At 39.3% G+C, this 13,611-nt stretch overlaps 1 protein-coding gene across 2 annotated transcripts in view; it reads left to right on the top strand.

Moving 5' to 3' along the window:
* Positions 1-8: 8 nt before the first annotated feature.
* Positions 9-13,611, top strand: part of TM9SF3 (transmembrane 9 superfamily member 3) — a 67,034-nt gene continuing 53,431 nt past the window's right edge. The window contains exons 1-2 of one of the 2 annotated variants that reach the window (XM_016919004.4): positions 9-307; positions 10,214-10,409. In XM_016919004.4, coding sequence (XP_016774493.3) covers positions 206-307; positions 10,214-10,409 — 298 coding nt within the window. In that variant the 5' untranslated portion in view covers positions 9-205. Of the gene's footprint in view, positions 887-10,213; positions 10,410-13,611 lie in introns of both variants that reach the window. The other variant, XM_016919003.4, reaches the window with a different exon arrangement.

Raw genomic sequence — 13,611 nt, 5'->3', positions numbered from 1 at the left:
TCAGAGGAAGAGGCTGAGGAGGCGCGGGGGGCGGGGGAGGCTCAGGAGCGGGCGGTGACGGCGACGGCGGCGGCAGAGGAGGCAGCGGCTGGGCCCGGGCCCCGTGCGTCTGTCCGCGCCCCGTGGATGCGAATCGGCCGCGGCGGAGGCGGCGGCGGCGGAGGAGGAGTCGGTGAGCCGGCTCCGGGCCGGAGGGGCGCGGAGGATGAGGCCGCTGCCTGGCGCTCTTGGCGTGGCGGCGGCCGCCGCGCTGTGGCTGCTGCTGCTGCTGCTGCCCCGGACCCGGGCGGACGAGCACGAACACACGGTGAGGCGCCCCGGCCGGCGCGGCCGCCCCGGGCTAGCTCCCCAGTTGCCCACTGAGGCAGGCCCCACGCAGCCTGGAGGGCCCGGCGGCCCGGTGGTGCCCCGCTGCGGCCCGAGGACTCCTTCCGGTTGGGCCTGGCGGAGCAGGAACCTTGGGAGCGTGGAGGAGGCATTTCCGTGCGCTCCCGGGACAGGGCTCCGCTCCCGAGTGACAGGGCCTCCTTCCCCCGGCCTGGGCCTCAGTGGCGCCGCACCCCAGGGTCTCGGGGGTCCTGGGACCCTGGGGCCAGGAAGGAGCCTGGGAAGGGTTGAGGTTCATCCACCGCGGGAGCGGGGCAACGGGCAGGCTGGGCTCGGGGCTTTTGCCCCCCAGGGAAGGAGACTGCCTTCTGGCTACTGAGGGCTGCGACGCCGAGGAAGATGGATGCATCGTGATTACCCGGCAGCCACTAACCAGGAAATATCCTACACTTTATGGTCTCCTTTGGCTTTTATCGCCCGCTTCTGCCCAGACCGGATTAAAACCCTGGGGTGGGGCAGCATTAATAAACTTGAATTGAAGAGCAGTTTATACTTACTTGTAAGTGCACCCAACCTACACGCGTTCAAATCCTAGGCCTTTCTTGTAACTTTCTCCTCACCTTCCAGCCCCTAAGTGAGACCCCCATCCCGCTAGTCTCTAACTAAGGCAGCTTCTGACAGTAAAGGGTCTTGACGTTTCCCAGTCTTCAGGTCAGGGCCAGAAACAGTCCCTTTTGCATTTGGCCTAAAGGTGATTGGCAGTTTGTTTAATTGGTATTCTCACATCAAAACGTGCATGTGAACGACTCTTCAAGTGGCTTTCACTTAGGGCTGTAACTGTGGTTTTCAGAGTGGTAGACTTGAGCAAGGCAGGAAGGTCAGGTAAATTGAGAGTTTGCTTGACGAGTAATTGTTTTTTATACCTTTACCATTAATGATAGGAGTTTCTATGAGAGACTGTGTTTGTACTAAATCAGAACGATCTGAGGGAGTCTTATGTCATTTCTGGTAAGTGAGGAAATGAAGCAGTCGTCCTTACCTATTTAATGGATCCGATTTTATTTGTAATCAACAAAACTTTTCGCTGGATCCTTGGCTAGCTGGGATCTTATTTTAGCTAATAAAAGCTCTAAACTTTTGACTCCTCTACCTTCGGTCACAGCCAGAAACTTCTTACCTGTGTAGGTATGTATTTCTTTAGAGACACAAATCTCGAATTGGTGACATGTTTTTGTACTGTACTTGTGGTGTTTCACCTAAGATAATTTTGTTGGGAGGTTAAACAGCTTAAAACGATTTCCTTTTGTGTTCTTTCATCAGATAAGCTGTCTCAAAGTTTAAGAACTGCTATTGTTTCACATAGTATACAGGGACCATGTATAGATTTGGGTCTTTGATTATTTTTAAATTTTCAATGGGCATCCATCCTTCTGTTTAATGATATTATTACTAATATATTTCCAATTAAAAAAACACTTAGGAAAAGTTACCATATGAAACTCAGAACTCTCAATGTGTAGTTCCGTGATACAGGCATATAAGCTCAAAAGTGTACTGTATTCTACTTTTTAATCTTGTAATCTTGTGACTTACACTGCTGTAAATAGGGAAACAATTAAAATTTTACAAATTGGGTGTATATAAAGGCTTTAGAATAATTTACAAATTAAAAGTGTAATTTCAATGCAGTTTTATTGCTAGGACTATTTCAGTTTTTTATTCTAGTAATTGAATATAAGATATTTGATAAAAGGTTTTTGTTGACTGCCACGAAAGAGAATATGGTGTATATGAGATGGTTGCTAGACAAAAAATTTAGAATCCATATTACTTCATGTCTATATTGAACTGCTCTTACTTGGTTACCCATTATTAAATACCTATTATTTATTTATTTATTTTTGAGACAGAGTCCCACTCTGTTGCCCAGGCTGGAGTGCAGTGGTGCTGTCTCACATCACTGCAACCTCAGCCTTGCGGGCTCAAGCGATTCTCGTGCCTTAGCCAAGTAGCTGGGATTACAGTTGTGCACCACCACACCTAGCTAATTTTTGTATTTTTAGTAGAAAGGGGATTTCGCCATGTTGGCCCGGCTGGTCTTGAACTCAAAACGACTGGCCTCAAGTGATCTGCCTGCCTTGGCCCCACAAAGTGCTGGGATTACAGGCATGAGCCACCACGCCTGGCCAAATATGTATTGTAAAAAGCAAAACAAAAACAAAAACAGTTATGGGAAGAATAGCATCTAAAAATAAGCATAAAATTCAAATGTCATTTATATTATTTTTTCACTGTTAGCCAAAATCTTTTGCTTTTTCTAAATTTCTTGAAAATATTTCTCAAAAACTAGGCATTCCTATTCCTCTTAGCCAGATAGTAGTACCGAAAAGGCTAATGTCAAGTGAGTTTTATTTATTTATTTCTGTCAAAGAAGCAGAAGTAGCTAGTAAAGAGAGAATAATACTAAAGGAAGAGGAGACATTGGTGTGGGGAAGTTGCTGAGTAGGTGTTTAGTAAATACATGTAGAATTGAATTATCAAACAATAACTTTTAGAAGCTGAAGCTGGCCTTTTAGATTAATTGCCTGTGAAGATTGTTTCCAGATAATACCTAGTATGTCTTTTGTAGTAAAATGGGCTATGCACTGTTTTTTTTTGTTTGTTTTGTTTTGTTTTTTTGAGGCATAGTTTTGCTCTTGTCACCCAGGCTGAAGTACAGTGGCACAATGTCCACTCACTGCAATCTCTGCCTCCTGGGTTCAAGCAATTCTCCTGCCTCAGCCTCCCTAGTAGCTGCGATTACAGGTGCTTGCCACCATGCCTGGCTAATTTGTGTATTTTTAGTAGAGACGAGGTTTCACCATGTTGGCCAGGCTGGTCTTGAACTCCTGACCTCAGGTGATCCGCCTGCCTCGGCCTCCCAAAGTGCTGGGATTACAGGTGTGAGCCACCATGCCCTGCTGGCTATGCACTGTTCTAAGTATTTTACACATATTAACTCATCTATTAATAACCTACGAGGTGAGTAATATGCCCATTTTGTAGATGAGGAAAGTGAATCTAGAGAGGTGAGGTCACCTGCAGATAACACACATCTGGTAGGGGTAGAGGTGGGATTTGAACTTAGGCATTCTGAGTTGATAGTCTTCTGCACTGTGAGCCGCCATATGCTCTATTCCCCTTTATCCTAAAAATAAGACAGTAAAGCACTAGGTATTGAGTGGTTCTCTATATTGATTTTTAAGTGCTTAAATGCTTAAATGCTCGAATGAGTGTGGCTCCATGATGAGTTGTTTCTGAGATCTTTGGGTTAGCATTAAGGAGCAATAGTGTTGACTTCATGGGCACGTGCCCTGAATAGTCACAAAAGACTGTGTGAGAGCTTGTTTTCATGCTATCCTGTAACATCTTGAAGTTTTAATTTTTTTAACAAGGGGCTCTGTATTTTTCTGTACTGGGTCGCACAAATTATATAGCTTGTCCTAAGAAGGGACAATACCTTATGCCCATTCCCCAAAGCCCCTGATATCTCTTACTGTACCTACTGAATTAGGATTCAGGTGGCCATCTGACCCATATGGTATTTTTTTTTTCTTTTTCTTTCTTTCTTTCTTTTTTTTCTTTTTTTTTTTTTTTTTGAGACTATGTTTCACTCTTGTTGCCCAGGCTGGAGTGCAATGGCGTGATCTCGGCTTACTGCAACTTCCGCCTCCCGGGTTCAAACGATTCTCCTGTCTCAGCCTCCTGAGTAGCTGGGATTACAGGCATGTGCTACCGTGCCTGGCTAATTTTGTATTTTTTTAGTCGAGACAGGGTTTCTCCATGTTGGTCAGCTGGTCTTGAACTCCTGATATCAGGTGATCCGCCTGCCTCGGCCTCCCAAAGTGCTGGGATTATAGGTGTGAGCCACTGCTCCTGACCCTATGGTATATATGTATATATTTTATGTGCTTATTTGTCCAAAGTTATTTTAATATTCTCTGAAGAGTGTTGAAAAGGAAATGTGCTATTGACTGTATGTACATATCTAGAATATGTAAAAATGTGTTCCTTTTAATTTTTAAAAGTTGAATCATATGCATTACAGACATGTTGTTTGAAATGAAAATTAACACTTGTGGAAGACAGGCTTTTAATAAGTGATTGAAGGGACATAGGCTTCTTTATAGTCAGTGAAAGGTATGTTTATGCTTATTTGGTTTTCTAAAACTCAAAGCACTTGGAAGCATCTAGAGTTAGATTACTATGTCTCCTAAGATTCCGAAGGACTCCATTAAAAACAATTTCAGATTGAGAATCATAGAATTTTAGAACTAGAAAGACTCAATAATTTAATCCAAAACTCTTCATTTTCCTAATGGCCTGTACAGATTCAGAGACTTGCTCAAGGCCACAGAAAGAATCAGAGCTTCCTGATCGCCAGTCTTGTCTTTTCTACCTGTCTTGTACATGTAATTCCATAGTTATAATATGTAAAGATGTTAGCAGCAAAAACACGGTACTTAGGGGCACAGGAATCTTAGAGCATTTTATAGTTTGCACTGTAGCCTTGAATTTTTATGGGTTCTGTTTCCTTAACAAGATCACAAAGTCAGATTTTTTTTTTTTTTGGTCTGTTATATACGCAAGCACTGTGCTTGGCACAAATAGTATTTGATCAGTGCTTGTTGAATGACTTGAATAATTAGGGAGCTACTAGTGACAAGGATATGCAGTGTGGAAGCACAATGAACAAACTCAGGCCGTTATTCATTTAAGATGCATAGTCTTCTGTTTTGATTTGGGGGTCCTACCTAGGCTAAAATTCCCTATTTCTCTGTGGCCCAGTGTACTTCTGGTAATCTTGAGACTTCTAATGTTGGACAGACTGGATGCCTACTAGAATCGTTTACTCAGCCTCTGCCTCATAAATAATTTGTATTATATCATGGAGTGATTTCAGAAATGTTTTGTTTGATTTACTTTGGCAAATGGAAACCTTTTGTCTTTGTCTCTGTTGGGAGTATAGGAACTCTTAAAACTTACTGAAAATTTATAAAGAGTATAAGCTGTTTACTGTAAGTGAATTTGTGAGTTATCTAATGTAGATTGTTAAATGCCGTAATTCGTTGTCCTATTTTCAGCTCTACTCAATGATAGACTGAAAGTTTATTTAGGTACAAAGCTATTTTTGAGAGAGAGTAGTTATCTCAAGAGACTATTCAAAATTACATTTCTAATTTATTTGTATTAGAATTCTGATGTGTGTTTTAATAATTTAAAGGCTTTGAAATTATGATTTCTGGAACATTATTTTGAAGTAAACACATATTTTTCCCCCTTTGTATGAAAATGAAGGATAGCATTTGGGTGCTTGTTCTGAACCCTCAGTCCTTTGCTCATCTATGTAAATTGTGATTTCTTATTCAGATTTCACATGACCACGTCAGCATATTATCTTCTAAAGCGTTTCTCCTGATAATAATTAATTCATTACCTCTGTCAAGGAGGAAAACTTTGGTACCCCCCCAACACATAAACAGTATTTAAATAAGAGGGGCCCAACATTGGTGACTTCTTGAGAATAAAGGTCATTCCTTTTGAGATTAGAGTGCAAATAGCTTCTTAGAAGGTTTTTTTTCTTTCAGGCAGATTAAAGGCTCACATAGAAAAGTTATTCAGTGTTCAGGACTGTCTTTAGTTGCTTTGTACACCTGGCACTGTTTTCATATTTCCTTGATTTAGTTTTTTGCTCTTTAATGAATGAAGCTGACTAGGGATTAGCAAAAATACTAACCTTTTAAACTTGATGCTGATTGATTTGGACAAATTACTTAACATCTCTGTTCTTTAGTTTTGTTTTTGTTTTTAGTCTGTAAAATGGGGAAGTAATAGGACCTATTTTATAGAATTTTGAGACGATTATTTAAATGTTCATATAAAGACCTTAGAACTATACCTAGCTCATAGTATGTATTTATTGTTAGCTACTGATGTTATTATTACAAAAATGGTGAGATCATGTCATGTTAGGGTTTGGTGAGTTAAGGCTTTACTTAGGATTTGAAAAAGGAGGATTTGAGCATTTCGGAAGGATTATTAGAGTTTGGCTAAGTGGAGAAAAGGAGGGCATTCTAAATTTGGGGGAATGACGAAAGAAGATGAAGGGGGGTCGGGCGCAGTGGCTCACGTCTGTAATCCTAGCACTTTGGGAGGCCAAGGCGGGTGGATCACGAGGTCAGGAGATCGAGACCGTCCTGGCTAACATGGTGAAACCCCGTCTCTACTAAAAAATACAAAAAATTAGCCAGGTGTGGTGGTGGGCGCCTGTAGTCCTAGTTACTCAGGAGGCTGAGGCGGGAGAATGGCGTGAACCTGGGAGGCGGAGCTTTCAGTGAGCCGAGATTGCACCACTGCACTGCAGCCTGGGGGACAGAGCAAGACTCTGTCTCACACACACACACAAAAAGATGAAGCAGAAAAGGGGAGGAAGACAATATCATAAACCGTTTTGGCCAGCGTGGATGACGTAAGTGTAGCAGTGAGATTCTTCTGAGAGCTGGAAAATAAGTAGGTGAAGAATGCCGGTAGCCTGAATTGGCCTCCTCTCACTTGGCCGTTTCCCAGGGAAGCCTCAGATGAAAGGGATTATTATCGTGCTTAGGGATCCCCTGATACACTGCTGTGCTTCTGTGAATCCACCCCACCTTCTTCTGGGCCTAGCACTCTCTTCCCACAGACTGTGGAGCTCAGGGGCTTTATCAAAGCTTTAGGGAAAGGAAAGATTTTTGTTTGTTTTGTTTTCTCCTTCAGAAGTTGTGTGAAGTCTTTTGGTATTTTTTAATTTCAAAATATTTTAAAACATTTTCTTTTGAGAGAGAACTCTTGATCTTGTCTTGGAAGCACTTATTCTCAGGGACAATCAAGGTCTGCAATGAAAAGTAAACATTTTAAGTTAATTGTATTAAACCACAATCTGCATAATAAGGAGCAAAACAAAAGAAAAAAAGCATTATTTTTGCCTTGCTATTCACCCTAAACTCTCAGTATGTGTATTTCTAATTACTGCTTCAGTCCTCTTCCCAGAAAGAATCTTAGACTACAAAATGATATAAATTTTATTACAGTACTGGCATCACATCACAACTCCACCACTCTGTTAAGGATTCCTGAATGTTTAAAATGAGTAACTTCGGAATATGTGGTTTAACATCGACTGGGACCCTTAAATTATTTTAGTCCTTATGTTTTAATTTGTATAAAATAAATGGATGCCCTATTTTTAAAGGTATTTATTTTCAAAAATGTTGTCTGTTTTTAAAGGAAAAGTATTGGAATTTATAGAAAAAGTATTTTTGTGCTTATTTTCACAAGTTACATTTATAACATTTCTGCAGACTCAGCAGGGTTAATGGCAAGGTGCTCTTTAATAGGTCGTCTCATTCAACATTCTGCTCTTAAATAGATGAATTATGTTACCTCCCCTTATTTTTCTGAAAAGGTACTCTTACAGTCAGGGTACATAGCAGTCATTTCACATACTTCAAACTTCTTTTACCAAGTTGCCAATGAACTTTACATTTCAGCATTTCTTCAGTGTTTTCCCATCATATTTATTAAATATCTATTTGCCTTGGTGAATAGGTTCTTCTTGTGAGACTGAGTCTCGCCCTGTCACCCAGACTGGAGTGCAGTGGCGCAATCTCAGGTTCACTGCAACCTCCACCTTCCAGGTTCAAGTGATTCTCCTGCCTCAGCCTCCCAAGTAGCTGGGATCACAGGCGTGTGCCACGACACCCTGCTAATATTTGTATTTTAAGTAGAGACAGGGTTTCACCATGTTGGCCAGGCTGATTTCAAACTCTTAACCTTAAGTGATCCGCCTGCTTTGGCGTCCCAAGGTCTTGGGATTACAGGTGTGAGTCACCGTACCCGGCCATGAACAAGTTTTAATTCTAATACCAACTCTCATTAGTTGGTAATGGTTGGTTTAGAGCACTGTTTTGAGAACTCTGAGGCAATATCTATGTTCAGCAGAAAGGAGTAACTTGGTTGATTAGTATTGTGTGGCCATGAGCATTGGATGGAAGAGTGAGGGCATACATATATTTGTCAGTCTCCCCAAATAAAAAGAATAGTAATGAATGGGGATATACTGCTACATTAACATTTAGACCTTTGATTCATTACTTCCTACGTGAAGATTCTCTACAGTTGTTTTTCTGAACTCCCTTGAAACAGCTTATGATTTTCCAAATTGTTATTCGTCCTGACCTTCTCTGCCAAAGTGAATTTAATCATTCCTTTATTGTTGCTACAATAGCCCTTTATTACCTTAATTATAATACTTATTTTTTCTTTGTTAATCATTTACTTGTCTGATTCCACTGTGGATTATGAACTTCTTAAGGAAACGACAGTATTTTACTTACTTTTATATTCTTAATACCTAACGCGATACTTGGTACCTGTCACATGTGTTCAAAAGGTGAGATCATTTGTTATTTCCTTAATGACCTGGCTGTTGTCTTATATGAACAGTGAGGCATTTATGTTTGAAAATGAGATGACTGGGTCTAAGTCTTAGGGTGATAATCGTGTGAATCAAAAGAAAAAGGCAGATGTTTTTGGTAAGAACATACAAGTTAATGTTTTTGGGTTCCCTAGAGTGCAGAGAGATTTGGGGTTTGAGTCTCCATGTCTGAGAGAATGGTAGTACCATTAGAAAAATGAAGCTGGGGGAAGTGGATTTGGGTAGATGAGTTTGGTTTTGGAGATGTTAGGTTTTGATTGAAAATATTTATTTATTAACTAGTTTTAGATGGAGGACTGGAGATAAGGATTTCATAGTGGGCCAGTTGGATAACTTCTTCTATTATGTGCTCCATAGCAACCTACCTTATTATTATTGCTTGTTTAATGCCCATCCTTCCCCCAGTAGGACAGGGAACACATCTTGTTCAAAGCTGTATCCTCAGTTATAAACACAGTTGTTTCACATGCTAAGCACTTAGTAAATAATTGTTCAGTGAATTAATGTCTGCACTATTAGTTGATTTAAATGCATCCAATGTTGTCTTTAATTTATACTGCTACTTAGAATTATTAGTTTTAAAATTACCATGGTAATCAGTTTCCATAGAATCATTGGAACTTTAAACTTGTCGAGATCTTAGAAATCTTTGACAGGCCTCCCACTTGTACCTTGGAACTACTCAAAGTCATTACTGACCACACTTCAGATTTAGCCATGTATAATATTCACTGATATGTAGTTCCATAATTACTTATTCAAAGAAATATGCATATAGTGCATGTCTTTCAGGCTGCTAACAAGATAGAATGTTGGCTTGAATGGACTTGTGGAGGTTCTATAGCAGTCTTCTTCCTTGTCCTCTGTAGTACTTTGACCAGTGGCTGTGTGAAAGTCTTGCAAGGAGATGAAATTTTATTTATGCTTGCTGGCAACATTAGGTTTTTTTTTTTTTTTAATTGATTAACATGAGGTTCTGGATAAACTTGATTTTGTTTCCTCCTTCCTTGTCCATGTTAGCATGGTGAATCATGCTGGTTGCAGGTTTGCCACTATTTGATAGTGTAAATGTAAATAATAGACACACTCTTATGAGCTATTGGGCTTAGTTCAAACACTGTCTTCTATAAAACAAGTTTGGAAAAGGTGTATCTGCCTGAGACTACAATCAGAGGATATAATTTTAAAATTCACAAAGTTTCATTTTTAAGATGTGGACATTCATCATCAGATTAAGCTTCCAGTATTTTATTTTATAGCTTCCTGTACAGAGATGATGCACTTTTGTTTAGAACACATAACAAATATTCCCTTAATTTGAATTAGTGTGTTGTTTTTTTTTTTTTAAATTCTTGTTTGCTTTTCTTGTTTCAGTATCAAGATAAAGAGGAAGTTGTCTTATGGATGAATACTGTTGGTCCCTACCATAATCGTCAAGAAACATATAAGTACTTTTCACTTCCATTCTGTGTGGGGTCAAAAAAAAGTATCAGTCATTACCATGAAACTCTGGGAGAAGCACTTCAAGGGGTTGAATTGGAATTTAGTGGTCTGGATATTAAATTTAAAGGTAAGTAAACCTTAATAGTCCTTACAATGCAATTTGGATTGTAGACAAGGGTTTCATATTTTGGCACTATTGACACTGGTGTTGGATAATTCTTTGTTGTATGGAGCTGTTATGTACATGTTAGGATGTCTAGCAGAGTCCCTGGCCTGTACCCCCCAGATGCCAGTAGCACCTTCCAGTTGTGAAAACCAAAAAAGTCACCAGACATTGCTAATTGCTGTCAGTTGAGAACCACTACTTTAGACTCTAAAATGTGTTTTAGTCTGTAAATGAGGTGTATTGCATTTAGGAAAGTATATTAGTAATTAACAAAGATTTCCTTTGAATATTTATAAGATAATAAAATAGATAATTGTTAATAAAATTGTATTTCCTTAACATATTTCCTTCTGAAAAGTGTTGTCTAGTAAACCCCCTATTGATTAGACACATGTGGCCCGGGAAGACCTTCATGGATATTTAACAAAGTAATTTCTGGAGGTCTGAGGCTGTAATGGGATGCGTGGATACTTAAAATTCTTGTGTGAAGCCTCAAATTCAAACTTGTACCATAGGCTTAACATGTATTATTTATCAATGTTGTATTAATTTATCCTGTTAATACCTATAGGATATTTAAATTTTAAGTCAAAGACTTGTTAAATTTGGGGAAAATACTTCATCGTATCTAGTTATTATGCAGGTATCCATTTATCAGGTCCTTTGAGTGTGTTTATACTTTTCATTTTTCTCTGTGAAGTTTGTCAGAGAGTGTATTTCCTGCACAGGCATTTTTAGCATGGTGAACAGAAGCTTGAGTAATTGAATTTTTGCAGGATCTTTGATTAGGTGTCTTGGTTTTTGAATACATCATGGATCCTGTAAACAGAAGCTTTGGATTTTAATCCTCCTTTTTTTTTTTTTTTTGGTACTGTATTCATTTTAGTAAAATTGTTTACTGCAGTTTTGACTTCATTGTCTCCATGTGTAAGATGAATAGTAACTGACTTCTGGTATTTTTAGTACTAAAGATGTTATTATTTAGTACTTTGAGGAGAAGAATGTCAGTGAGATTTTAAAGATAATGTTACTTTACTTTAATTTCGATTTGTTAAATTTTATTATTGTTTTTAAAATTGCTCAGTTATTGTTGAAAATAGGTATACCGTGTCTATTTACATTCTCCCCCCTCCCCATCCCCCCGTTTATAGTCTTTGGGGCTTAATTATAAAATTAAGTTGTAAATTTAGACCACAGTGGCATGGCCTGTAATTTTATGAATCACTGTAAACATACCTTTGAGGCTTGTGTTTTAATTTAATTAGGTAATTTAAGTATTTAGTCACAAATAACGAGAAAACTTAAACTAGAAAATGTGATCTTTGAGATTTGGTACTGTATGTAATCGTCTACTTTCTCTTTTTCCGTATTTGGTGTGCATTTCTAGTTTATTAAAGAGGAACCAACAAGAGAGAATAGGCAGAACTCCTGAGTCCTACTTTGCTACTGTGTACAGATTTCATTAGTTTTTGAGATCCTCACCCATATTTACTAAAGAAGAGTACTTAATTCAGCAATCTTTTTTTTTTTTTAATACTTTAAGATCTGGGGTACTTGTGCAGAACGTGCAGTTTTGATACATAGGAATACACATGCCATGGTGGTTTGCTGCACCCATCAACCCGTCACCTACGTTTGGTATTTCTCCTAATGCTATCCCTTCCCTAGCCCCCCACCCCCTGACAGGGCCGGGTGTGTGATGTTCCCTTCCCTGTGTCCGTGAGTTCTCATTGTTCAATTCCCACTTACGAGTGAGAACATGAGGTGTTTGGTTTTCTGTTCTTGTGTTAGTTTGCTGAGAATGATGGTTTCCAGCTTCATCCATGTCCCTGCAAAGAATGTTAACTCATCCTTTTCTGTGGCTGCATAGTATTCCATGGTATATATGCGCCACATTTTCTTTATCCATTCTATCATTGATGGACATTTGGGTTGGTTCCAAGTCTTTGCTGTTGTGAATAGTGCCGCAGTAAACATACATGTGTATGTATCTTTATAGTAGAATGATTTATAATTTTTTGGGTGTATGCCCAGTAATGGGATTGCTGGGTCAAATGGTATTTCTAGTTCTAGATCCTTGAGGAATTGCCACACTGTCTTCCACAATGGTTGAACTAATTTACACTCCCACCAACAGTGTAAAAGCATTCCTGTTTCTCCCATCCTCTCCAGCATCTGTTGTTTCCTGATTTTTTAATGATCGCCATTCTAACTGGTATAAGGTAGTAGCTCATTGTAGTTTTGATTCGCATTTCTCTAGTGACCGGTAATGATGAGCTTTTTTTTGTATGTTCGTTGGCTGCATAAATGTCTTCTTTTGAGAAGCGTCTGTTCATATTCTTTGCCCACTTTTTGATGGGGTTGTTTGGTTTTTTCTTGTAAATTTGTTTAAGTTCTTTGTAGATTCTGGATATTAGCCCTTTGTCAGATGGATTGATTGCAAAAATTTTCTCCCATTCTGTAGGTTGCCTGTTCACTTTGATGGTAGTTTCTTTTGCTATGCAGAAGCTCTTTAATTTAATTAGATCCTGTTTGTCTATTTTGGCTTTTATTGCCATTGCTTTTGGTGTTTTAGACATGAAGTCTGCCCATGTCTATGTCCTTAATGGTATTGCCTAGGTTTTCTTCTAGGATTTTTATGGTTTTAGGTCTTACGTTTAAGTCTTTAATCCATCTCGAGTTAATTTTTGCTTAAGGTGTAAGGAAGGGGTCCAGCTTCAGTTTTCTGCATATGGCTAGCCAGTTTTCCCAACACCACCTATTAAATAGGGAATCCTTTCGTCATTGCTTGTTTTTGTCAGGTTTGTCAAAGATCACATGGTTGTAGATGTGTGGTGTTATTTCTGAGGGCTCTGTTCTGTTCTGTTGGTCTATATATCTGTTTTGGTACCAGTACCTTATTTGGCAATCTTAAACCCCCTTTTATTAGTTCCTAGAGGCTGAGATGGAGAGATTATTTAAATAGAGGAATATGGTTTTCATGGGTAAAGAAGTGGGATTTATTTTCTTTTCAGACTAAGCTAAGCACTTTCAGATTAAAAAAAGAAGAGCTAGCCAAGTGTTATTCCCTGAGAGTTGCTGATTCCTAGGGGTCTTACCAAGTTTCCACCTCCAGCATGGATATGCTGCTAAAGAAGCTGCTAAATTAAGTGGTCCAGATGAA

Source organism: Pan troglodytes, chromosome 8 (genome assembly GCF_028858775.2).
Source record: "Pan troglodytes isolate AG18354 chromosome 8, NHGRI_mPanTro3-v2.0_pri, whole genome shotgun sequence".
Taxonomy (NCBI): domain Eukaryota; kingdom Metazoa; phylum Chordata; class Mammalia; order Primates; family Hominidae; genus Pan; species Pan troglodytes.
This window is presented reverse-complemented; position numbering and strand designations above follow the sequence as displayed.